The sequence below is a fragment of the Nanorana parkeri genome, unplaced genomic scaffold (assembly GCF_000935625.1).
Source record: "Nanorana parkeri isolate BGI_ZX_2015 unplaced genomic scaffold, ASM93562v1 scaffold515, whole genome shotgun sequence".
Classification (NCBI taxonomy): domain Eukaryota; kingdom Metazoa; phylum Chordata; class Amphibia; order Anura; family Dicroglossidae; genus Nanorana; species Nanorana parkeri.
Window position 1 is genome coordinate 75,902 of NW_017306783.1, and position 27,994 is coordinate 103,895.

The following is a 27,994-nucleotide window of genomic DNA, read 5'->3' on the forward strand; positions in this document are numbered from 1 at the left end:
ATTGGTGCGGGGGAGAGGGGCGGGTAACATTGGGGAGTGTATTATTGTGTATTAGTGTGTGTGTGGGGGGGTTGTATTTTTCTGGGTGTGTGTATTAAGCCCCATTCACACCTGTAAGTTCAGGTGTGCTTAGGGATTCCTGCGTCAGTAATTTCCCTGCAGCAGGGATCCCTAATTTGGCGTTTACATGCGGCAAAGTCCTTTTGCACTTCGGCTCAAATGCTCTGATGTTCGGCTGACAGAAGGCAGCCGATGTTCGGCTTATTTTAGCCGAACAGCTTTCAGCTCACTTCGGCTGGGTTATTCACTCAGCTGTCTTTGGCAGCTTTGTGAATAACCCTCTTAATATCATCTGTGTCCAGCCAGCTCTCTGAAAATCAAGAAACTTATGCCAGGCCAAAGCGTAAGCCCTTTCAGTGTTCTCGGACAATGAGTTATCAATAATGTGGCAGGCAGAGGACCAATGAGCATTCAGTCCATCATCAGCAGGGAGAATGGTGGCGCAGGTGTTGTGGAAACGTCCACCCCAGGATGCTGTTGGAAGAAAAGGGTAAAGGTAAATCGAGACAGGGCATTGGCTGCACTATTAGAACTCCTGGGAATGAACGAACAGACAATATTAATGCTGTGCTGCATTGATAACCATGCCAACCTCCTCAGAAATGACATAATAACCAATGACTTGGACCTCCCTTTATTAATAATATCTGCTGTGGCTTGGTTATCTGTGATCACTGTCTGACCTGACCACAGAGGCCTGCAAACTTTCGCTGTGACCACAATTGGATAAATCCCAAAAAGACAGGAAGTCTGAGAAAACTCCGGAACCTGAAGAACCTTTTCAGACTAGAGAGCAGCTATCCAATGGGGGCCAAAAATAGCCACATAGCCCGTAAAAGCCATCCAATCCAATCGGAATCAGTGAAAACAGAGGGTGAGCTATCAGAAACCTGTGAGATGAACATCGATATACCATTCCACTTACCAAGGAACTCCTCCCACATCGACAAATCAGCACGCGCGCAAAGGTCCAAATGAACCAAGGACTTTGCATCAGGCGCAGAAGGCAGCAGCACAAGCAATCTGAATATGAATGACCTACCCTGTGGAATTATTCGCATAGCAAAATTGAGCATGCTTAGCAACGACTGCAGGTCCTTCCTAGTAGCAGTGCGGGACCGAATCATAGCCCTGCTGGCAAGCCTAATCATATGTAACTTGTCCTGAGGCAGACTAGCTTGCATGTGCAGGGAGTGTAAATGGATGCCCAGGAAGGTGATAGCCATGTCTGGGCCTTCCATCTTGTGGGCCGCAACAGGTACTTTGAGTTTGTCAAAAATTACCAATAGTGACAGCAGAACAGCAGGGGGCCGAGCAGGATTCTCAACCAACAGAAAGTCATCCAGATAGTGAATAACCGTCTGGAACCCACATAATTAGTGAGAATCCAATTCAGGGCCTGGGCAAATTGATCAAACAGCCACGGGCTGCTTTTGAACCCGAATGTGAGTTTCGTAGCAAAGTAATATCTATCCCTCCACTTGATACCATCAGGGCCGGCCTTAGGCCTTTAGGTGCCCTGTGCGAGAAAGCTTTACAGCGCCCCCTAGTGACCACACCCCTCAGTAACCACACCCTTTCAGTGGCCACACCCATTTCTCCAATACCGGCTCCATTTAAAGCCTCCCATTCCGTTAAGTCCCCAAGAAACAGATTACAAGCTATGATAAAAATAAAACTTTTATTCAAAAAGGTATTAAACTTGTAAGCACAATATAAGCATTCGTATTAAATAAAACAAGAGTAGACAATCAAGTGGCCATTGCCTAAATAGCTTGTGCCGGACGGTGTCTGATTTTCTTATTTCAGAAAGTTTGAAGGTAATTACCTGTATCACATGGTATAACGTCACCTATACAGCATAGCACACGATATAATAACGCCACCTATACTGTATATCACATGGTATAATAACGCCACCTATACTGTATACCACACGATATAATAACGCCACCTATACTGTAAATCACACGGTATAATAACGCCACCTATACTGTATACCACACGATATAACACCACCTATACTGTATATCACATGGTTTAATAACGCCACCTATACTGTAAATCACATGGTTTAATAACGCCACCTATACTGTAAATCACATGGTTTAATAACGCCACCTATACTGTATATCACACGGTATAATAACGCCACATATACTGTATATCACACGGTATAATACCACTACCTGTACATTTAATATCAAATATCATACATAATTACAATAGAGTATTTTTTAACTTTTGTATTTACTGTTCCTTTAAGAAACACCCTATTTAAATAATAAAAGACAAAACAGATATTAAACAGTACACTGCATTTATAAAAAAATGATTTACTTACAGAAAAGAGTTTTTACATCTGCTTCTGCGGACCCTTGCCCTCCTTTGTCTTCTCATGCTCTATGAGCTCCTCATCCCTGCTCCTGACGAGGCAGGGACAGCCGCCCACGCTGTCTTTCCTGCAGAATCCACCTGTGGCTTGCCAGTACTGTTGCCAGCCCGCACACCCCAAAGGCCGGCCCTGGATACCGTGCCACTGCAAAGCTAAGGCCTGATAGGGAAAAATCTTGAAAGCATCTGAAATGTCTGCCTTGGACACTGTCACGCCTGTATGGATAATGGTCACGTGGATCACAGCTGCGGAGGCTTCTCAGGTCTGGTACCCTGGTTTCACACTCTATGTGAACTGAGAGTTAGGGTACCTTGCATCACAGCCTCAGGGTTAGTAATAGAGTGGCGAGGGTTAACGTTAAGTGTGCTATTGGATGAGCTATGGATAACTTCAAGGGTTAATGCTTTTGCAGGATCTAGAAGGTTATCTATAACAGTAGCAGTGAACAGTCCCCCAGTATAGTAGTTAAACTTGCAGTATATACTCAGAGACAGTTTGCATGTTTATGGTGTGCAACTGCACTAAGAGTACTTGCGCTTTGGAGCATAAGCCGGAATGGAAGTAGCTGGGGGTCCTTGGTGGTGTCCGGGTAGTTTAGATAAGCTGCAGGCACGGTCTGTAGTGTTGGAGGGTCCCAGGAGACAGCAGGCGTTCTGACTCAATATTGGAACGCCATGCTGTCTCGTCTGGGCGTTTAAATAGGGCTCAGAAGTGAAGGAGGAGCCGAGGCACGCATTGGTGCACTTCCGCGTTCCACGGTGGAACGCACGCGGTCCCGAAACCCGGAAGTGACGAGCGTGCGCTCCACCATGGAACGCAATCGCCCAACGAAGGAGCGGCTGGCTGCCGCATCCTCCCTCCTCGCTGGCTGGTAAAAGGCGGCGGCCATGACAGAACCCCCCCTCAAGGGAGCACCTCCGGGGCTCCTGCCATGTGAAGGCCGGCCAGGGTACCTGCGGTGGAAAATTCTAATCAAACGGGGACTTTGGACGAGTCGTCCAAAGGTCCGTACCCCCTCCAACGTATCAAGTATTGGAGAACCGAACCACGTTTTCTGGAGTCGAGGATCTTCTCCACCTCGTACTCCAGTTCCCCTTGTACTTCAACTTCGTCGGGGAATGGGCTGGACTTGAAGGGTTTGAGGAGTGAAACATGGGAAGAAGGGTGTATCTTCCAGTCCGGAGGTAGTCTCAGTCTGACAGCGTTGGGATTGATCACTTTCTCGATAGGGAAGGGACCCAGGGAAGGGACCCACGAACTGTCTGCCAAGCTTCCGTGAAGGAATCTTCAGACGCAAGTTTCGGGTAGAAAGCCAGACCATGTCCCCCGCGACATACGCTGGAGGGGCCGTCCTGTGGGAATCGTAGCAACGTTTTTGTTTTTCCTGTGCTGCTTCCAGGTTGGAACGAAGAATGCCTGCGGTATGACTCAGAGTCGAGAAGTAGTCTTCCAACGCGGGAACGTTGTTAGGTAAGAAGGACGCAGGCAAAGTGTTAGGGTGGAATCCGTAGTTGGCAAAGAACGGAGAGACTTGGGTAGAGGCACTGGATGCGTTGTTGTACGCGAATTCAGCGAGAGGCAGTAGGGAGGACAAGCCGAGGCACGCATTGGTGCACTTCCGCATTCCACGGTGGAACGCACGCGGTCCCGAAATCCGGAAGTGACGAGCGTGCGCTCCACCCTGGAACGCAATCGGCCCAATGAAGGAGCGGCTGGCTGCCGCATCCTCCCTCCTCGCTGGCTGGTGACGGCGGCGGCCGTGACAGACACCCAGGACCCCTTACCTGCCTGAATTATGGCCAGATCCACAGACGAATATTTAAGAGAAAATTCCTCTAATGAGATAAGTGAATTCAGACTGGGTACACTAGAAGTAGCAGACAAGTCATAAATCAAATGAAGTTTATTAGAGAACTTCCCTTTTCACCAAAACATCTAACTTCTGAGCCAACAGCAAATCAATCCTGTCCAGGTCTAGGGAAGGCGACTGGAGATTCCTGCACTCAAATGAGGAGGTAGGCGAAGTAACGAACCCTGTGTGAAACCCATACCTGAACCCTTGTACCAGGAACTCACAAAAAGCAGAGGATGGGTGCTTTGCCAAACAATGAACAAAGAAAAACGTGTAAATGCGACATAGTCATGCCAAGTCGGCCTCCCTCAGAGTATAGGCTGACTTGGGATGGGCCCTGAAACAAGGGGCGCAAATAGGGAGCAGGCTTCACTGCCCAAAATTGCAGGTGGTATAGTTAAAATGATTGCAAATAAAAACAAAAACACTGTTTGTGTAAAAACAAATGATAGAAATTTTATTTGGGTACAGTGTTGTATGAGCGAGTAATTTCAGCTGAAGTAGAACAGTGCTGAATAGCAAAAAAGGAAGGAGTTGGGGGGGCTACATAAAAATGTATAAAATACAATCAAATTCAGCTTCTGTACACAGGTAAGTGTACTGGCTCTTTATTGCGTATACAGCGGCCATGTAGGCAAGCCTGTAGGATGTAGTGTAGATGTGCTTCTCGCAATTACAGAGCCTATAAAAATTATTATAAAATCACTGGACATGTGATAATAATGCTGTGCATTTTTGCTTGCTAACCACTTATAGGGGTCAAGGGTATTGTTGTCAATCACTGCCTTTTGCATTTAAAATGCAGGACTGCTCAAATGCGTGTGTTCCAATGCAAAACTCCATGAAAGGCTGGGTTTGATCTGCTTAGCATGCAATGTAAACACATTATTACTATTGTTATTATTATTATACAGGATTTTTATAGCTCCAACAGTTTGTGCAGCGCTTTACAACATAAGGAAGACATTACAATCACAATACAATTCAATACAAGATGGTAAGGAGGGCCCTGCCCGTGAGGGCTTACAATCTAAAAGGGAGGGGCAAATGATACATGAGGAGGTAGCTGTGTGGGAATGAATTGTTTGAGAAAATCCCATCCCAATAGAACCTGCTGGGTCCAAAGAAAGCAACACAAAACAGGTCATATACACCCTCAGGACTGTCATCCACACTGCACCATTTAAGTAAATGGGCATCTGGTGACCTGCATTTTATGTGTGCTTCATGACATGACAAAATCATAAATGTATCTAGTTACATAAGCCCTTAATGTATTAACCAGCAATTCCAGATACAAATCTTGCAGGTTTATTTAAGAACAATTATGCTAAGTAAAGTGAAGCATTTGTGGCTTTTTTATAACAAAGCTGCCAGATTGTGCATAGCTCTGAAGCACAACCGGGTACAAATACTTTATAGCAAATAATTGCCTCCCAGTGTCCATCCAAAACAAAAACTAAAAAAGTCTTAGGTGGACCCACATCTGACACTTTAATTTGCTCTCTTGTCACAGTGTTTGAAGCAGTGAGCACTCCATTTAACAAGTCCACTTTGTTGTAAGATATAGATAGCTGTAGCTGCACAGTGCACACACACAGTCAGCCATCTCCTCGCTGTTGCTATCATTATTATTTGGGAATTACTAGTACTGAAGCTGATCGAGGCAGCACCTGCCATTTCCTGCATTTCTCGCCATTTCACTGTGCTCACATTACACTCCGTAGCTCCTCCCACCCACCTCACAAACAGTAGGCACATTATCACTAGTGATGTGCCGAACACACCCGAGTTCGGTTTGAATTCAAACTCGAACTCAATGCAAGTCTATGAGGCCAGAACTTGGAAAATCAATTGTCCCCTTTTTGAAGGCTTAGAAGCAAGATATTGGCCAAAAAAGGGTATGGGGATTTTAGTACTGCCCTGGGAGACATGTATCAATGAAAAAAAAACACTTTTAAAAAATATTGTTTTTAAAGGAGCAGTGATTTTAACATCGCTTAAAGTGAAACAATAACAATTAAAAATTCCTTTAAATATCATGACTGGGGGGTCCCCTTAAACTGCCTGTAAAGTGGCACATCTGTACGATGTATAGAGCCTGCTGCAGCAAAACAGCCACATTTTAGGACACTCAGAGGTTAGAGATTTTTTGGATAAATTCTGGTGCCTCTTTTGCAGACATTGGATGAAAGTAACAACAGGTGCTTTAAAATTGGGCCTTTGGTGTTGGCGGTGCCTCCACACCGCGACCTTTCAGAGTTATTCTTGACGAGTGCAGGATTGGACCCTGCTCTAAAAATTCAAATTATATATACCTGTCATACAGGTGTGGAAAAAATGGGCCTTTGGTGTTGGTGCCTCCACACTGTTACTCCCTCTCAGTTACTCTTGGTGAGTGCAGGGATGGGCCCTGCTGTAAAAAATTCAAATTGTATGCACCTGTCACACAGGTGACAAAAAATTGGGCCTTGGGTGTTGGTGTTGCCTGAACACTGTAACCCCTCACAGTTGCTCTTGGTGAGCTCAGGGATGGGCCCTACTGAAAAAAAAATTTAAGAATTGTAAAAAATTGAAATTATATGCACCTGTAACATGCGGGTGCAGAAAAATTGGGCCTTGGCTGTTGGTGGTGCACTAAACTAAAAACATTACTTAAAGATGAAATAATCACCCACAAAGACAGCCTAGGCAGTCTTCCAGAGATCCCAGATCCCCGACAAATTTAATCGGTTACATCTGCATCAGGCGATTGATAGCTGCTGCTGATACAGGACTGATTCATTTTGATAAATGTCAGACGGTCAACGGAGTCTGTGGACAGACGCACTCTTTTATCTGTCACAAAACCTCCAGCAGCACTGAATGTCCGTTCGGAAAGCACGCTGGATGCAGGACAGCCCAGTAGCTCCATTACATATTGGGTAAGTTGTGGCCAATGATCCATTCTCAAGACCCAGTAACCAGTGGATCGTCTGGTGGAAAGCTCTCCATGTCTGCTCTTGCCCCTAGGTAATACTGCACCATATGATGCAGACGCTGCCGATGAGTACCTAAAGCTAACAGCCCTAGGCACTGAGGACTAAAAATGTTTTTTCCCAAATACATTTTTATTGGATTTTTCAAAGGTAGACAAAGAAACGTGTACATAATATTTAGAAGTACAAAATTCAAAATAGTAAGAAATAAAAATAAAAAGGACTGTATTCAGAACAGAAAAGAGAGCATATAACAAAGAACATGGTCAGCGCAATGCAGATAAACAGATTGTAGGAGGTAATTGTCTATTTAGATAGGTTGGATACCACATGGACCAAGATCTCCATAACTTGTCAAATTTAGAAAGACTATAATTATGAGAAGCTAGTATTCGTTCATAATTATAGTGTAGCTGCACCAATTGTATAAGTTGATTAAGAGAGGGAGGTTCAGCAGACTGCCAACCTCTTGCAATTAACAATTTAGCTGAGAGAAACACGTGTGTTATAACCAGGGCTCAAAATCTCAGGTCCTGACCTACTAGCCAGGCCTTCAAAGTTACTCGCCACCAGTTGCCCTGCATAACACAAACAAACACACACAGGGCACAACGCGCACACAGCACAACACACATACAGCCACAGCACAACGCACAGGGCATTACACATACAGCCACAGCACAACGCGCAGAGCATTACACATACACATTTCATCTGAAATTAATTTTTAGTCTTCGCACATGTCTTAATAATATGCTTGTGTGGGGGGGCGGGCAGTTTTCACTTTTTTAAAATATTTTTTTTACATTTCCAGGAGTCCCTCTAGGAGTTGAGTGCCTGACTCAATGGCTTCATTTCCACTCGCCCCCACGCAATTTTCACTTGCAAATTGCGAGGGGGCGAGTGGAAATTTTGAGCCCTGGTTATAACCATCCGATATTGATCGGGAATGCCCTCGATACTAAGATTTAAGAGGGCTAAAGCAGGGTCAAGCTGTAGTTTAATCCCAGGAATTTGCTATATAACATGAAACACCTGTGCCCAAAAAGTGGTAAGATTCTGACATGACCACAAGGTATGGAGAAAAGTTCCAACCCGACCGCATTGTCTCCAGCACAGGTTGGAGGTTGAAGGAGAGAATTTCACCATTCTATAAGGGGTTAAATACCATCTCAAGGTCACTTTCAGAGATAGCTCCTATAGATTGACACAGTGCGATAAGGATGACATTTACTGTAGAGCTTTGCTCCATTGTAGTACAGTATATGTCTTACCCAAATCCTGTTCCCACTTAAGGAAAGGCAACGTCTTAACAAATAACAGTTTGCTCTGAAGAGCATTATAGATTATCAAAATTCCTCTCTGCGAAGAAGAGGGTCGATTGTAAAATGACCATATGGATCAGGAATTCGTATATCCGTATATGTTATTGGAGCTGTAAAGCGGAGACATTAGAGAGATCCCGTGTAGGGACCAGGAATGTAACGACAGGTCAGGCTTGAGAAATTCACATATAGTGATGGGAATCGGGATCTTAACTTTAAGTCCTTGGTCAGCGGAAGAGTTGCACATGCTTTTCCACTCTAGAAGCGTACCTAAAATAGGTGGGGGGACAGGTACAGTAGTAGTTTTCACAAAGGGAAAAGCAATCAGGTAACCCAATAGATTCTGCTTAGGTACAAGGGTTTCCTCAAGACCATGCCACGAGACATTAGCTGAGGGCTGAAACCAGTATTTGAGTGGAGCCAGCACAGAGGCAGCATAATAGTCTCGTAGTTCAGTCAGTCCCATACCTCCAGTGCGTGTATGCTTGATTAGTTGGCTGAATGAACATCAAGTTTTTTATTTTCCCAGCTATATTTAAGAAGAATAGATTTGAGTGTGGCAAAATACGATGCACTAATAGGGATGGGTACTGTGCGGAACAGATATAGTAAGCGGGGGAGGATCATCATTTTAAATGCTGCCAGTCTCCCAGGCCAGGTCAACTCAAACTTAGAGAATTTCAGAAGTTCTTGGCACATGGTCTGTAGGAAAGGGAGCAAATTTTGTGCGAACAGCAGTGATGTAGCACTGGTAAGGTTAACTCCTAGGTATGCAATCCTTGTGGGTTTCCCCACATAGGGAAAGGTGCTAGAGAGTGCGGTTTGGGTTTGATTATCTATTCCCAGGTTAAGGACATAGGATTTAGTATCATTAACTTTATAGTAAGAGACAGAGCCAAATGTAGAGAAGTCGTTTGACAGCACATAGGGAGGAGGTGGGATTAGTTAGCATAAAGATCACATCGTCACCACAGAGGTGTATTTTGTGTTATTATTAAATAGGAATCCCAATATCGAAGGTTCAGATCTGATCGATTCCGCAAAAAGTTCCATAAGTAGGTTGAAAATTAATGGCGATAATGGACATCCTTGACGGGTACCGTGAGTGATTTGGAAGGGGCTGGAAATAGCATTTGAAGTGAGGACTTGTGCTGAGGGGGTGGAATAGAGGGCCATTATTGCTGAGTGGATAAGACCGGAAAAAAAAAATGCTAGCAGTACATGTTCTAGATATTGCCTGTGTATCCTATCGAAAGCTTTTTCTGCATCAAGGGAGAGCAGCAGGGAAAGGGGTTTACGTGTTTCGGCATGGTGAATAATATTAATAATACGTCTAGTTGCATCGGGGGCTTGCCTACCTTTAGTGAAGCCAGTTTGGTCAGGTTGGATTACATAGTTACATAGTATTTGAGGTTGAATAAAGACACATGTCCATCAAGTCGAAGATTATTAAGGGAAGAATATCATTCAGGAGATTTGCTAGTATCTTTGCGTAGAGTTTGAGATCCGTATTCAGCAAAGAGATCGGGCAAAAGTTTTGTGGTGAGGTGGGTTCTTTTTCCAGTTTAGGAATAGTCACGATATGAGCTTTAAGCATTTCTGGTGGGAAGTTAGATGTGTTGATAGCATTGTCAAATAATTTGAGTATATGTGGAACAAGGGTAGGTTTAAAAGTCTTGTAATATTCCGCCGAGATGCCATCTGGACCTGGGGGATTTTATTGTTGGGAAGGCAGTCAATAGTTTTAGAAATTTCGTCTGTGGTGAGTGGGGCATTAAGTGCAGCTGCATGCTTAGGGGATAGTTCAGGCAATTTTATAGAAGCTAAGAAATCTGAAATGTTCTTCGCTGTGGGCTGAGGAACCTCTTTGGCATTCTTAAGATTATATAGGGACTGATAGTACAGGCGGAATTGTTCTGCAATATCTTTGTGGTGTGTGATCCTACGATTTCGTGGAGGGGCAAAAAAGATATGAGATTCTAGTGGTGATTCTCTTATCCTTGAGTCTTCTAGCTAAAAATGCTCCCGCTTTATTAGCATTTGAGTAATATCGTAGTTTCAAACGACGAGATTGGGAGTCAAACTGGTTCAATAAATGAAGCCGTAGGTCAAATCTAAGGCGTTTAAGTTCTGCAGAGAGGGTTGGATGGGGATGAGATTTGTTCTGTTCTTCTAATCTAGTAATATCAGACAGTAATTTTGTAAATGCATGTTTTTGGTTTCGTTGGTATATGCGTTGAGTTGGATGAGGATACCACGCATATACACTGAGTGGCCAGTTTATTATGACCACCTGACGTTTGTAGGCAAATTAGCTATAATTAGCTATAATTTCGCGCTGAAGTTGCTAGAGGGCCAGACCATTATAAATAGGGAAGCAGGTTGTTTACCACGACAGTAGAAGTGATTTTTTTCTGAAGATATGGGTAAACAACGCGATTTAACAGCCTTTGAATGTGGGATGATTGTTGGCGCGAGCCATGGAGCGAGTATCAGCAAAACATCAGAATTCGTTAAATGTTCAAGAGCAGCTGTTGTTAAAGTGTTTAAAGACCGGACTGTCAGCCGAAAATCTGGGTCTGAACGTGCGAATTGTGGCCGTCAGCGACTAGTCAATGTTAGGGCAGAACGGAGAGTGGCAAGACTGGTACAAGACAACAGAAGGGCAACAGTGCAGTGTCAGATTCCTCGAATCACCTTTCAACATCTCGTGGAGTCACGAGGCGGCCCAACGAAGTCATCTCGTGGAGTCATCTCGTGGCCCAACGAAGTACTGATGGGGTGGTCATAATAATCTGGCCACTCAGTGTATGCTTTATGGGCATTCCATAATAGGAATGGATTCGAAACCGAGGGTGCATTAATGGCGAAATATTCGTGTAAGTGGTCTAAGAGTTTGGAGATGATGTCAGGTTGTTGGAAAAGGGCCACATTGTTTCTCCAGATGCGGAAGGGTGGGGTATAGTGACCATTCGAGATAGTTCATGTAACAGGTACATGGTGAGACCATGTAATATAAGGAATTTTAGTGTCAGTAACTCTATGAAGAGTCAGTAGATCAAATAAAAATAAGTCAATTCTGGAGTAAGAATTTGTGGACAGTAGAATAATAGGTATAATCCCTTTCATTGGCATGACTACATCTCCAAACATCATAAAGTCCCTCACGACTTATTAGCATATGAAGAGAGAAGGACTTACATTTGTTAGTACTCTTGATTCTACTAATCCTATCAGGTACGAGATTGAAGTCGCCGCAGACAATCAGCAAGGCTTGTTTGACCTCAGAGATAATCTTAAACAAACGGTTCAAAAATCGTACCTGACGTATGTTAGGAGTATAAAGATTTACTATGGTATATAAAGTATTATCTATGAGCGCTATCAAAATAATGTAGCATCCTGCTTGATCAATAATTGACCGTTGTAAGGTAAAGACTACAGTACTTTTGACAGCAATTATCACACCTCGTTTCTTTTTAAGGGGCATATTGGAGCAAAAAACCGTAGGGAAATCTTTGTGTAAGCAGGAGGGAACTTCCCCTTCACGAAAGTGGGTCTCCTGAACACACAAAATGTCTGCTCCAGAAGATCTAGCCTCTTTCCAGAGACTAGATCATTTAGCAGGGTGGTTTAACCCTCTAGCATTCAAAGAAACGATTTTCAAAGCCATGGTGTAGGAAAAAAGACACAAAATAGTTAGAAAACTCACACTGTCCCGAGTCAAGATATTGAAAGTCTGGCGAAGAAAGTTCCACTGTGGTATTGAGGCTAGAGACAAATCTTGCTTGAAGAGAGTAAATTGACAATGATGCACTGAAAAGAAGAGAAAAAACAAAACAAAAGACAACACAGAATGTAACAATGGGATTAACCATAACTGGAAATGAAGAACTTGCGATCAGATAAGGATCTGTGGGCAGTATTACACTGCGCATAACATTTTAGAGACAAGCTGCACTATTGCTCTCAACAGCTTCAAATAGCTCCGGACCTCACCATGTAGAGGTTTTAGGTGAGAAAGAAAACATAGGTAGGTTAGTACTTGGCCATCAAGTCTTGCGTGCATGACTTTTAGGAGCCTGTTGCCAATCTGAAGAAACTTTCCCAGGAAGTGGAGTGGAAGATTTGGGTGGATGTTCATCCAGAGCAATATTCTATTGGTGCAGCAAGATCATTCTCTTTTCCAGGGAGGAGACCACCTGGGTAGAGCCCTTGTTGTTCACCAGGTGTTTGGTAGGATAGCCCCAGCGGTATGCAATATTTTTGTTGCGGAGTGCCTTGGTAACTGGCGCCAGTTGTCTCTGAAGGTTGAGAGTGTGTTGGGACAGATCCGGAAAAAACTGCAATTTAGAGAAACGCTCAGGCAGGTGTGCTATATTACGCGTTTGAAGCATGAAGCGGTCTTTAACGTGAAAGAAATGTACATGCATGAGAACATCACGAGGCACTTTCTCAGGGAGAAAGTAAGGTTTTGCCACTCTGTAGATTCTATCGATAGTAAGATCATGTTCAGACAGGTCAGGAAGCATAGCACGTAATAATTCTTAAGCGTATTGCAAAAGGTCAGGTTGCGAGACCATTTCAGGGACCCCTCTAATCTTGATGTTATTACAGCGTGAACGATCTTCAAGATCTGCTATTTTCATCTTCAGCCACTGTACATCATTAGTGTGTGGTCATATGAATCAATGAGCTGGTTAATAGTTGTGGTAAAGTCACCCATTTTATGCTCCACATGGTCTACTCTAGAACCCACAGCTTGGATGTCAGATTTAGTTTGCTGTATTAAAGACACCATATAGGTGTGGACATTGCTGCGCAGGGAGACTAACATATCCTTCAGTGTGGTGTCTAATATAGGCTGATTAGAGGTGGGAAAGGCAGAGATAGAGCTGCAAAGTTCCATAGTGTCATCGAGGGATCCAGGCATTGGACTCACCTCTGTGATGTCTGCATGGCCTGGAGATATTTGGGGTTTTGATTTTGCAGGACTCCCCTGAGTGTGAGGAAGCAGGCGATGAAGAGCTGGGAGGAGAGGGAGACATGTGCAGCTGCCGCAACTCACCTCATGGAGGTGCCCTGGGGAAGAGGCAGAGGAAGCCCGAGAGCGGAAGCCGCCGTCATTTTGGGCATGCCGCTGAGCTGATGAGGGGAAGAATTCAGTCAGCTTCTGCGGCTTAAGATTCTCTTTCCTCTTGCGGTTCATGCTGAGCAGGGTCGCCACTGATCAGAGCTCGATGCAGGTGAGCTTTGAGGTCAGTGTGAGTGATGTCGGTGAGGTCCGTAACGAGCCTTTGCAGTGGAGCGAGAGGATTATGCTGCCATCTCATTCGTGCGGTAGCCCCCCCTTTTTTTAAAGGCATCAGTCAGTCGACCCCCTTCTTCCTTTGACCAACCGAAGCATCAGAAACACTTTTTTCATGAAATGATAACCTACCAGTGTCTGAAAAGGTGTTAAACAAGTTTCTCTTCAACACGTCCTTAAGTTGTTTCATCCTGTGCTCTCTCTGTGAGGGCAGGATGAGCTCTGCAACTTTACGCATGTAACGTGGATCAAGAAGGGTTGTTAACTTGTAATGATCCCTCTCTTTGATACCACAAATCCTCGGATCATTTTGCAGGCTTTGCAGAAAAAGGGAGTACCATAAGTTTGAGGAGGCATGAGAATTAGAGTCTTCAGGGTCACGGAGGATGACACTATCATAAGCTACCTCCTCCCAGCCACGTACTACTCCTTGGGTTTCTGGGGACAGAAAACCATCCCACTAGGCCTGCCGTATGTCATCCTCTGCTTCAATGCCCCCACAGCTGCCATAATCCTCCTCCTCCTCTTGTGGTTTCTGCAAAAAAGGGGACTTGAGAGGAAAGCAAGTTTTCCTCTTCCTCCCACTGTTCTGCCTCAAATGTCCTATCCATAATTCCATGCAGAGTATGCTTCAGCAGGAAAACAAGAGTGATAGTGTCACTGATGTATGCATTCTCACGGCTCACCATCCTTGTTGCTTCCTCAAATGGTGACAGTACAGTGCATGCATCCTTTATCAGCAGCCACTGGTGTGGGGGGAAAAAAAGCAAAGGTCCCCTGAGCCTGTCCTTGTGCCATACTCACACAGGTACTCGTTGATGTCCCTCTGCTGCGTGTGCAGCCACTTCAGCATTGCCAGAGTGCAGTTCCACCTGGTGGGCATGTCACAAATCAGGCAGTTTGTGGGCAGGTTGAACTCTCGTTGAATTTCAGCCAGTCGAACACTAGCTAGGTATGAGCGCTTGAAATGGCTACAGACTTCTTGCAGCCCTGAGTACCTGTTTAAGAAACACTGCACCACCAAATTGAGGACGTGTGCCAAGCATGGTACAAGTGTCAACTTTCCCTGTTGGAGGGCAGATAGAATGTTGCTGCCATTGTCGCATACAACCATTCCTGGCTCAAGCTGGGCCTGACCCTGCAGAGCTCTGGGCCTGACCCTGCAGAGCTGAAAGAAACTCTGCCCCGGTGTGGCTCCTGTCCCCTAGACAAACCAGATCAAGCACTGCATGGCATCTTTTAGCCTGACCAGTTAAGTAGCCCCTTGAACGCATAGGGAAAACTGCTGGTTCACAGGACAATTCAGCAGAAGAGGTCACCATGGAGGAGGAAGAGAAGGGGTGGAGGAGACAGATCTCACATCATCACCACCAGCTTTTTGGAGGCGTGGTGGCTGAACAAGCTCCAGCACTGAGTCCCGTCCTGCATCCTTTCCAGCTGCAAGCAGAGTTACCCAGCGTGCCATGAGCGAAATATAACATCCCTGACCATGCTTGCTGGACAACGTGCCAGCGATAATGTGGACCATGCTGCTGACTGCCTTTTCCAACGAGGCCAAAACATTGCCTTCCACATGATGGTCCAGAGCTGGAATGGCCTTCCATAAAAAGAAATTGCGTTTGGGAACGTGTCACTGTGGTACAGCACATTCTGTAAATTCACGGACGGGGGCAGAGTCCACCAGATGGAAAGGCAGCAGTTGTAAAGCTAGCAATTTGGCCAAGCTGGCATTTAGACATTGAGCATGTGGATGGCTGGGACAGTATTTTTTTTTCACTACAGCAGCTGGGGCAGCAAAATTTGACTGCTGAAATCTACAGCTGGTGGGCTGCTGGCAGATTTGGCACAAGGACCTGTGACACCCATTGCTATACCATCATCCCTCTCAGTGGAGGCTGTTTACATGGCATGACGTATAGTGGAGGTAGAGATGACAGATGAGGAGCAAGGAGAAGTGTGAACCTTTATCTCGTGCTCTTGCAAACGGGCTGCATGGCAGGTGGTCAGATGTCTTTTCAAACAAGTGGTACCCAAGCGGCTGATGTTTTTTCCATGCTTGATCCGCTTGAGACAGAGGTTGCAACGAGCAATGCTGTGGTCTGCTGCACGTGTGCTGAAAAACTCCCACACAGCTGAGTTCTTGGAAGTGAGCTGGGAGACAACAGCGCCCTGCACGGGTGCAGCTCTGCTGTCTGGTGCATTAGGGTGGCTGCTCTTATGGTGTAAGACTTTCCACCCTAAGTGTATCCTGCAACCAGGTTTCAATAAAAACTCCAGAAATCCTTCCCCCAGCTCCCTCTGTGAGGCAGGGCAGCCATCAGAAATTTGGGGGCCCCTTACACAGCTTTAGGCCTGGCCCCCCAGGGCCGGAGTAAGAGAATCACGGGCCTAGTGCTGAGGATTTCGGTGGGCCTTTTGATGGAAATGTTGACGGTCACCAGGGCCCTCTTCTTGTAGTCTCTCTACAGCTTGGACGTAGTGGTGGAGCGCCAGGGCCTGGTTGCAGCTGTAAGCCTAGTAGATCTGCCACTGACTCCAAGTTGTAGGGAGACTACAAATCTCAGCAATACATTATACAGCAATGCAGAATACCACCAACTATAGAGGACTACAAATCCCAGTAATACATTATACATCAATGCAGAATGGCAGTGACTATAGTGGACTACAAATCCCAGCAATATTTTACACAGCAATGCAGAATACTGTGAAGCTACACACCCTGTGTTAAGGGGCGTAACTAGAACCTTCAATGCCCCTGTGCAAGAAACCATGAAGGCCCCCCCCCAACCGCCATGGCACCGCATGGTTAACAGGAAGGCTGCTGAGGTCCCCAGCAAGCACGGGACCACAGGCAGCCGCTTGTTTAAAATCTTAGTGCCGGTGTTTCCGGGGACATTTTTAAATCTCATTTTAAAAATCTGCTCACCTTACCCTGAAGGTCAGTGGGGGCTCCCTGGTGGTCAGTGGGGGCTCCCTGGACCCTGATTGTTAGTGAGGGCTCTGCTGTGGCCGCAGCTGCCAGTTCGGCCACACCAGATGTGGGTTTTCTAATCGGGCATTAGAGGGTCGCGCCTGCCTGATCCAGCCAGCCCTGATCGCCTCGGTATGAGATCCGGGCTGTATCAGGCAGACGCGGCCCTCTAATCAAGGCATGCTAGAGGGCCACCCACTGGGGTCTCCCAAGGCCCTAGTTGGGAGAGAGCAGCTACCCGATTAGAGAGCCGCATCTGCTGCGGGTGGGCGGGCTGGCCGGGAGCAGCGGTGCAGGTGGCAGAGAGGCGGCGGAGCAAGGGAGCCACTGCACCTGCGGACAGTGGCTTAATTTAGTAGGGGGGGCACACGGGGGTCAAGGCATAACATGGGGGGGGCAATTGTCCCCCCTTGCCCCCCTGTAGCGACACCTATGGTCTCCAGGGTCCATGCTTGAGTCCTTTGTAGTGGAGAGCAGCAATGTAAGAACCAGTCAAATGGTTTTGGGGACCAGGTTTGACAGTTCTTATAGCAATAGACTACAGGAAAATGTCAGCTGTTTGCAGGGCCGGTGCTAGGATTTTTGCCTACACAGGCGAAGGTGCATGTGGCTGTGAAACTCACTAGCCTACACTGGCTTGTGAGTGTGCCATGATAACTTTCTACTGTTTTACTGTTTAAAGCCCATTTCATGTGCACCTTACTGTATAGCTGTTGCTGTAAGAGGTGCCTTGGTGCGGCTGTGCGGCTTTCACATTTTCTGCAGAAGACGTGTATCCAAACCTCTGGGATCCTCTGGCAGTCGATGGCCAGCTAAATTAGGACCCCACCTGGAGCTCCTCCCACCGGACCAGCGCTGACTTGCCGCTGCTCTCCAGCACCGAAGGTAAGTGAAAAAAAAAAACATAGCGCAAGCATCGGGGCATTTTGACAAGTACAATCTCAGCAATACATTATACAGCAATGCAGAATACCACCAACTATAGAGGACTACAAATCCCAGTAATACATTATACATCAATGCAGAATGGCAGTGACTATAGTGGACTACAAATCCCAGCAATATTTTACACAGCAATGCAGAATACTGTGAAGCTACACACCCTGTGTTAAGGGGCGTAACTAGAACCTTCAATGCCCCTGTGCAAGAAACCATGAAGGCCCCCCCCCAACCGCCATGGCACCGCATGGTTAACAGGAAGGCTGCTGAGGTCCCCAGCAAGCACGGGACCACAGGCAGCCGCTTGTTTAAAATCTTAGTGCCGGTGTTTCCGGGGACATTTTTAAATCTCATTTTAAAAATCTGCTCACCTTACCCTGAAGGTCAGTGGGGGCTCCCTGGTGGTCAGTGGGGGCTCCCTGGACCCTGATTGTTAGTGAGGGCTCTGCTGTGGCCGCAGCTGCCAGTTCGGCCACACCAGATGTGGGTTTTCTAATCGGGCATTAGAGGGTCGCGCCTGCCTGATCCAGCCAGCCCTGATCGCCTCGGTATGAGATCCGGGCTGTATCAGGCAGACGCGGCCCTCTAATCAAGGCATGCTAGAGGGCCACCCACTGGGGTCTCCCAAGGCCCTAGTTGGGAGAGAGCAGCTACCCGATTAGAGAGCCGCATCTGCTGCGGGTGGGCGGGCTGGCCGGGAGCAGCGGTGCAGGTGGCAGAGAGGCGGCGGAGCAAGGGAGCCACTGCACCTGCGGACAGTGGCTTAATTTAGTAGGGGGGGCACACGGGGGTCAAGGCATAACATGGGGGGGGCAATTGTCCCCCCTTGCCCCCCTGTAGCGACACCTATGGTCTCCAGGGTCCATGCTTGAGTCCTTTGTAGTGGAGAGCAGCAATGTAAGAACCAGTCAAATGGTTTTGGGGACCAGGTTTGACAGTTCTTATAGCAATAGACTACAGGAAAATGTCAGCTGTTTGCAGGGCCGGTGCTAGGATTTTTGCCTACACAGGCGAAGGTGCATGTGGCTGTGAAACTCACTAGCCTACACTGGCTTGTGAGTGTGCCATGATAACTTTCTACTGTTTTACTGTTTAAAGCCCATTTCATGTGCACCTTACTGTATAGCTGTTGCTGTAAGAGGTGCCTTGGTGCGGCTGTGCGGCTTTCACATTTTCTGCAGAAGACGTGTATCCAAACCTCTGGGATCCTCTGGCAGTCGATGGCCAGCTAAATTAGGACCCCACCTGGAGCTCCTCCCACCGGACCAGCGCTGACTTGCCGCTGCTCTCCAGCACCGAAGGTAAGTGAAAAAAAAAAACATAGCGCAAGCATCGGGGCATTTTGACAAGTACTTGTCAAAATGCCCTGTTTTTTTCGCCCTCACCCTGCAGCTCCCTCAGGCGGCCGCTTGCCTTGCGGTAGCGCCGGGCCTGGCTGTTTGTTACTTCTAAAGAGAAGACATTTAACCCTCTATAGCTATTGTTTTTTTACATTTTTTATTGTACAATCTTTTCTACCCAGGAAGCAAGCAACCACAAAATCAAGTTTTCTCCAAAGATGCTTTGTATATCTGATTACAGGACACACAAGGGTGCAGAAATGGTAGTTACATAGTTACATAGTATTTGAGATTGAATGAAGACACAGGTCCATCAAGATCAACCTTTGTGTGTCTGTTTGTGTGTATACGAGTCCGTGTGTTTTTAAGAGTATCTGTACCCCTGTATGTTATGGTCTCTGAGGTATCTAAATTATTTTTGAATGATTCAATACTCTCTGCTGATACCACTGCTTGTGGAAGAGAGTTCTAAAATGTAACCACTCTAACTGGAAAGAAGCCACTACGCCCTTTGTGGTTAAATCTTTACATCTCAAATTTTAGGTGGTGGCCTCTAGTCTTTTTTAGGGAGTTTACAGTAAACAGTTTATTGCAGATGTTGCAATCACCATTGATCAATTTGTATATCAAAATCATGTCTCCCCTTAATCGCCTCACTTCCAGCGTACAAGTTTAAATTTAGCAATCTCACTTGTCTCATAGCTTTGGTCCTTCAGTTGCTTAATTAGTTTTGTTGCCCTTCTCTGGACTCTCTCCAGATCCAGGACATCCCTTCTGTGGATTGGTGACCAAAACTGAACTGCATACTCAAGATGAGGCCAGTGATCTATATTGATCTGTGATCTATAAAGTAGCAAAAATATCGCTTTGTTTCTAGAGTACATTACCTTTTTAATGCATGACAGTACTCTGCTAGCTTTGTTTGCCACAGCCTGGGATTGCGTGCTATTATTAAATCTGTAGTTGACTATGAGCCCCAAATCTTTTTCCATTTCTGACTTCCCTAGTGGAGTTCTCATTAATGTGTATTCTGCTTGCCTGTTTTTAACCCCAAAATGCATTACCTTACATTTTTCAACATTAAACCTCATCTGCCGTGTAGTTATCCACTCCCCTATTTTATCCAGGTCCTCCTGTAATGTTATAATGTCTAAGCTCATGTGTATTACCCTCCCAATTTTAGTGTCATCCGCAAACACAGAAACATGACTATTAACATCTTCCTTAGTATAATTAACCCCTTCATGACTGAGCTAGTTTTCAGTTTCTCTTCATAAATGACTAGATTTTTTTACACTTTGTAAAAAGAAAATACTTTTTTTGTCAGTTTATATCAAGCAGTCACTATGACTGCTTGATAAATTAACTTTTTTTAATTTTTGGCTATTATTAGGCTGCTCCAAACTTAGGAACAGCTAATAATAACCTTAGAGACTGATCCTGAAAGCATGTCAGATTCAGATCTCACTAAAGGTCTTTGATCGTGCCCAGGCGATAAGAAGTGATACATTTCAGGCAAAGAGATACATTGTATCTCCTTGTATCTCTTTGCCTGAGATGTATCATAGACATCAGGCTATCGAGCTATCAAAACAAGTAGCAGAGATGCGAGTCACTCTGCTTCGTCTCTGCTATTTTCAGCTGTCAAATACGGGATTGCTATTTAGCGCTCCCGTATTTGTATGTTACAGGCTTCATTCTTTCATTAATGAAAGAAAGAAGCTTTTACAAAAGCTTAAAGGGTTTCCAAACCCTCCATGTTTTTGCCTATATCTACTGCTAGCAAGCAGTAGATATAGGCAAAAAGTTTTAAAAAAACAAAAACGCTTTAACAGTGGTTAAAACTTATCCTGTTTCCATCGCACGCTCCTGCCCGAGAATCCGAAACTGCTCAGGCGGCCGCAAAGCCTCTTGGGGCTTGCGCATGCGCAGTTCGGATTTTCCGCCGGGAGACGAGCAGAGACGCGAGGTAAGTCTATGGACGCGTGCACCCGCATGCAGACACCGCTGGATCGGAAGTGCCTGCAAGCAGAGAGGAGTCAGCGCTGGATCGGAGAGCCGCCGCACTGCTGGAGGGACAGATGAAAACATCAGGAAAGAAGAAGATCGGATTAAGAAACCTCATTTAAGGTAAGTGCTAACATTAATATGGGGGGAGGGAAAACATTTTTTGACTTTAATGTCATGTTAACTTTTTCATTAATGAATGCCTCAGTACTAAGGCATTCATTAATGACTGGTAACCGCTGAAAATCAGCGGTTACCGGCATTACAGAGCCTTAAATAACTCGTCACGTACAGTGTACGTGGCCAGTCATATAGGAACTTTGTGATGGGACGTACAGTGTACGTCTCCCGTCACGAAGGGGTTAATAAACAAGTTAAACAGTATGGGGCCTAGCACAGAACCCTGGGGCACGCCACTCTCGACCTTAGACCAATTTTAAAAAGAGCCATTTACCGATACTCTCTGGACACATTCCTGTAGCCAGTTCTCTATCCATGTACACACCATTTCATCTATGCCCATAGATTTCAGCTTGTGTATTAGGTGTTTATGTGGTACCATGTCAAATGCTTTGGCAGAATCCAGGTACACCCCATCCACCGGCCTTCCTCTATCCAGATCTCTACTCACCTCTTCGTAGAATGTTAATAGGTTGGTCTGACAGCAGCGGTCCTTCATAAATCCATGCTGATTATTACTTATTAAACTATTGCCATGAACAAAGTCCACTAAATAGTCCTATACCATTCCCTCAAACAGTTTGCATACTATTGATGTTAGACTGACTGGTCTGTAGTTCCCCGGTTGGCATCTTGAACCTTTTTTTTTTTTTTAAATATTGGTACTACCGTAGCTTTACGCCAATCACCTGGTACCCTTCCAGTCAGTATAGAGTCCTTGAAAATGAGGAATAATGGTCTCGCTGTAACCTGGCTGAGCTCTTTAACCACTTGAAGATCAGGTGTTTACACCCCCTTCCTGGCCAGGCCATTTTTCAGTATTTAGTGCCGCGTTATTTTGACATTTATTCCGTCATGCAACACTGTACTGAAATTAATTTTATGCCATTTTTGGGGAGAGATAGAGCTTTCTTTTTGTGGTATTTAATAACCACTGAGGTTTTTATTTTTTACTATATAACAAAAGAAGTACCCTAAATTTTTTTTAAAAACATGTTTCCCACTGAAATGTTATGAAACATTTATTATTACCCCAATTTTTTTGCAAAATATAAAAGACGGGGTCACGTTGGGTAAATAGATACCAAACATGTCAAGCTTTAAAAATGTGCGCGCCCGCGAAAATCGCTAAAAACAACCACAACCAAAATTGGACATAGGCGACGCTTTAAAAGCTTTTACCGCTCATCAGTTTAGTGTTATCAGTAATTAATGGCCCTAAAATTATTGCTCTCATTCTGACATTCGCAGTGATATGTAACATGTGCAGCACAATAGGCGAAATTGTCGTTTTCGCGCGTTGGTGCACCCGACGCATGTATGTGGGGGGGGCGAGAGACTTTAAAAACATTTTTGTGTTATTTAAAAAAAATATATATTTGTGACAATTTTTTTTTAGCTTCTTTATTTTTTATGCTTTCATTTTTTTAAACTTTTGTTTTTTACACTTAACTTCATTGCTATCACATAGGGGACTAAGACATCTCCTATGTGATGGCCAATTCACAGGTCCTTTTTATGGAGACATCAGAGGTCTCAAAGACCTCTAATGTCAGATTGAAGAGAGATTGAATGTAAACAGCCATTGCTGGCTGTTTACATGGCTGACAGTTTCTCCGGGGCGCCGCGCACGAGCGGGGGTAGGGGCAGGACGTCTTAAGACGCCCTCCCGCTCCTGTAAGGTGGTTAAGTACCCTAGGGTGCAGGTTATCTGGTCCTAACGATTTATTTGCATTAAGTTTATCAAGTCTTTATTGAACCCCCGGCTATCGTCAACCACTGTGGTATCTCATGCACTAAGCTACTCTCATTCTTATCTCCATTAAACCCGTCTTTTTCTAGAGTGTATACTGAGGAGAAAAATGAATTTAATATCTCAGCCTTCTCCCTGTCGTTTGTGATTAATCTCCCATTCTCATCTTTTATTGGGCGTACCTGCTCTTTCCTTACCTTTTTAGTGTTTATATATTGGAAGAATTTTTGTGGGTTCTGGTAGGTTTGTTTAGTTGCTGTATTTTAAGTGGAGTTGGTGCACATTGTTTATGAACTTATCTCAACAATATTTGTATTATTTTAATGGTAAATATTTAACTAGTGCTGTATATATTTTTGATGTATTCATTCAATAGCTCAGGCTCTTGTTTTAGCACATAACTAAATGTACATATTTAGTTCTACTTACATGAATTTGGGTATCAAAGTGCATCATTTATTTTTCTCTTTTACTTTTCCTTGAAATCTAAAGTGTCTGGTACTATTTTTTAACCACCTCCCATCCATTGGCCATTCCTGAACGGCCGGACGGGAGCCTTATGGGAGCGGGAGGGCATGTTTAGACATCCTTCCCCTCCCCCGCTCGTACGCGGCGCACAGTGTGCACATGAGTGGGGAAACTGTCAGAAATGTCTCTAGAGACGCCCGATCGCTGGTATTAGGTGCGGATGTGCGCCCCCCGCCATCGCCGCTGGTTCCTGGGATCCACTGTGCCGGTGTGGCTGGGACCGGCACGGTGACTCTGTCAGTGCAGATCAAAGGGAGGTCAGTACACGATCTCCCTGTGAGCTCCTCTCCGGTCCCCGCATGCAGGAAGTGATGTATATTACATCACTTCCACATTCCGTGTCACTCTCCGGCTACAGATGCCGGTGAGAAGCTGCTGAAGCAGATCTCTGCATCATCAGCTTCTTTGGGGGTCCCTAGGTGACATTAGGGGTCTATGGAGACCCCTGATGTCTCCATAAAGAGGACCTGTTATGTGAATCCCCTATGTGATAGCCCCCTATGTGATCACAATAAAGCTAAGTGTGAAAAAAAGTTTTACAAAAATTAAAAGAAGCATAAAAAAATAGTCACAAATAAAAAAAAGTAAAATAACAAAAAAAATTTAAAGCCCCCCACCCCCACATACACACTCAAACATGCGTTGGGTGCGCGTACATGCGAAAACGATGATTTTGCCTATTGTGCCGCACATGTTACATATTGCCGCGAACCTCGGAGTGAGAGCAGTAATTTTAGGGCCATTATTCACTAATAACACTAAACTGATGAGTGGTAAAAGCTTTTAAAGCATCGCCTTTGGCCAATTTTGGTTGTGATCGTTTTCTGAGATTTTGCGGGCGCGCACAATTTTAAAGCTTGAAATGTTTGGTGTCTATTTACCTGACGTCTTTTATTGACGTGTCATGCAACAATACACTTATTGCAACGTTTCGGGGTCACACAGGATCTCCTTCATCAGGCAGAACAAGTGGTCTCACTTGTTCTGCCTGATGAAGGGGATCCTGTGTGACCTCGAAACGTTGCAATAAGTGTATTGTTGCATGACACGTCAATAAAAGAAGTTTTTCTACCTTGGAGTGCCGGTGTCCATAATTTCTTATACTCTGTTCAGACCGTGGCCATCCGTCGACTACTGAAGCACCCAACCTATCATCACGGACTAAGCGGTAAGGAGTGCAATGGGTACACTGACTGTTATTTACATGACGTGACCCCGTCTTTTATGTTTTACCAAAAAATTGGGGTAATAATAAATGGGTCATAACATTTCAGAGGGAAACAGGTTTTTTCTCAAAATTTAGGGTACTTTTTTTGTTATATAGTACAAAATAAAAAACCCAGTGGTGATTAAATACCACCAAAAGAAAGCTCTATCTGTCCCCAAAAAATGGTATAAAATTCATTTCAGTACAGCGTTGCATGACGGAATAAGCGTCAGTCGAAGTGCCGCAGCGCTGAATACTGAAAAATGGCCTGGCCAGGAAGGGGGTTTAACACCCTGGTCTTTAAGTGGTTATAGAAAGAAATCTATCTGTTGGTCCCCACTCACTATCCTATGCAAATGCCACATTCTATAGGTCTACACTATCCTGATTGATCCTGCACTATCCTACTAATATTACCTGCTTCCTTGGTATTCCTGAAGTAAACATATTTCAGGAGAACCCCACAGCACTACCAGAGAGAGATTTTATACAAAGGTGCTACAATAAAACATGGTGCCTTTTACCCTTAAATATTACCTTTAAATGTTACCTATATAGGTCTTATCAAGCTTTACACCTCTTTCCCTGTCGGCCAGTGAAGCCACCCATCACACTGAAGGACCAGAAAAAAATCAGAATCGGCATACTGTTTAAGCTGTTATATCTCTCAATGTATTAATAATTAGTTGACATTCTGATTGCATTACCAACGGTTCTTTCTTAATAAGAAACTGCCTATTTAGGGAAAATCGTCAGTGTCTTCCTATTGCCCCCCCATCCCCCCAGCAAGGTATACTCTCTCATGGTTCTCCTCCTACCTATCATCTAAGCGCTCCTTTAATGTCACCTACAAATCTAACTCCTCCCCTATCTCTTTCTGTAAGGGTCCCGCAAGGCTCTGTCCTTGGACCCCTCCTCTTCTCCATCTACACTTCCTCTCTTGGTCAGTTAATAACCTCACATGGCTTCCAATACCATCTCTATGCCAAGGACACTCAAATCTATCTTTCTACTCCACAACTCACCCCGTCAGTGTCCTTGCGTATCACTAATCTACTAACTGACATATCAGTCTGGATGTTACAACACTTCTTAAAACTCAACCTTTTACAAACTGAGCTCATGATATTTCCTCCTACCCGTACACCTTCCCCAACTTTTCCCTTGAGATTGATAACACAACTATCCAACCCTCCCCCCATGCCAAGGTGCTAGTTGTCATCCTTGACTCGGACCTCACCTTTCTTCCCCACATCCAATCACTATCCAAATCCTGCCGCCTTCACCTTCGTAACATCTCCAAATTATGCCCCTTCCTCACCAATGAAACCTCAAAACTATTCATCCACTCACTTATCTCTCCTCTTGACTATTGCAACTCCCCACTCATTGGCCTACCACTACACAGGCTGTCCCCTCTTCAGTCTATCATGAATGCTGCTACTAGACTCATTCACCTAACCAACCACTCAGTGTCTGCAACCCCCCTCTGCCGATCCCTGCACTGGCTTCCAATAGCCCAAAGGATAAAATTCAAAATATTAACAATGACTTACAAAGCCATCCTCTCTCCCATCCTCTGGAACTCTTTACCCCAACCTGTCTGTCTATCTCCCACTCTGACTGCCTTTAGGCGATCCCTTAAGACTCATCTCTTTAGGGAAGCCTATCCCACCTCAACCTAACCGCTCAACCATCACGTTCTCAAACAATTCATCCCCACACCGCTACCTCCTCAAGTATCGCTTCCCCCTCCCTTTTAGATCTTAAGCCCTCAGGGGCAGGGCCCTCCTTACCATCTTGTCTTGATTTGTATTGTGATTGTAATGTCTTTCTTATATTGTATAGCTCTGCACAAACTGTTGGCCCTATAAAAATCCTGTATAATAATAATAATAATACTCACCGATCAATCCTTTTACCACCTCCCCATTCTGTCAGAGTTTTGAAGCTGTTGCTGAAGCTAAGCAGGGCTTCCAGGTATGGGGGAGCATTTGTAACCCCCAAATGACAATGCTGAGTATGCTGTAACACAATCCAACACCAAAACTTACAGTGGATTACTGAACTTGCTGGGGAGTGGACTCTCAGGAAGCACTGTCACTTTTCATTTAATTGGGAGGTGACAGTGTCCCTTTAAAGCTTGACAAAACATTTATTTCAGTCTGGCAGAAATGTCAAATAAACAAACTGCAGGGATTTATCAAATACCTATTAATGTCTATCCAGTCAACAGGGTGAGTAGATGAATACAATTTATTTTTGTCTTCCAGAACGTTTTTACAACACTTCTTCCCTTCTTTTTTTGGAGCAATGCGATGTTAGTTCATTTTGAAAATAAGCAGGGCGAAAGAATGCGAACATTAATCAGTTTTTAGCAAATCCATTTACAGTGATCAACAATTACATCTTACCATTCAACAGACTCAAATAAAGCTGAAGCACAAAGGATACACTGCATATGAGCAAAATCATAATTCAATCAATATATGCATCAATATAAAATGTAGATTACCTGCATTTGGTGTTAAGTGAAACACCAAAGAAGAAATAAGATTTCCCCAAATACGACAAGTTTGGCAAATTAGGAAAAATATTCCAAAATATTGGTTTACAACATCTTTTGCCAATTTCCCACAAGTCTCTGCATATTTGTTTCCGATTATTGTAATGTATGTGCTTTTACTAGCCCAGAGAGGTCCTCCTCCTAATCCAACTAATACAGAGGAAATAATCAATGTAGGCCTGTAAAACATGAATATATATTTATTAATAAATAGAATAATATCATTCTATTTGTATAAAATACTAAGGAAATATTAAGATTTATTAACCCTATCACAACATTCAAATTTCAGGAAGTAATCAGATTATATTTACATTCAGTATATACTGGTAAATAACACATTTAATCCCTTTTGATAAAAAGATGTGTTGTGTGTGTGTGTCTTATTAACTTGGCTTATTAACTTCTTAATAAACACACATGGCCAGATTTACATCTGTAGGCACAGAACATAACACAACACAAACCTTACTCTTAAAGTGACATTAAACCCTCAGATTTTTTAACATAAACCAATACTGTAATGTGTACCTTACTGTAATCCATGGTTGTTTCCCTTCTCTTTGCTGCTCTTCCTTTTAA

The 27,994-nt window shown here is 44.5% G+C and overlaps 1 protein-coding gene across 1 annotated transcript in view; it reads right to left on the reverse strand.

Annotated features, from left to right (window-relative positions):
• Positions 1-27,994, reverse strand: part of LOC108790941 (protein unc-93 homolog A-like) — a 112,863-nt gene that overhangs the window by 40,537 nt on the left and 44,332 nt on the right. The window contains exons 3-4 of the mRNA XM_018561306.1: positions 27,362-27,591; positions 26,769-26,771 (exon numbers count right to left, since the gene is read on the reverse strand). Coding sequence (XP_018416808.1) covers positions 26,769-26,771; positions 27,362-27,591 — 233 coding nt within the window. The remainder of the gene's footprint in view (positions 1-26,768; positions 26,772-27,361; positions 27,592-27,994) is intronic.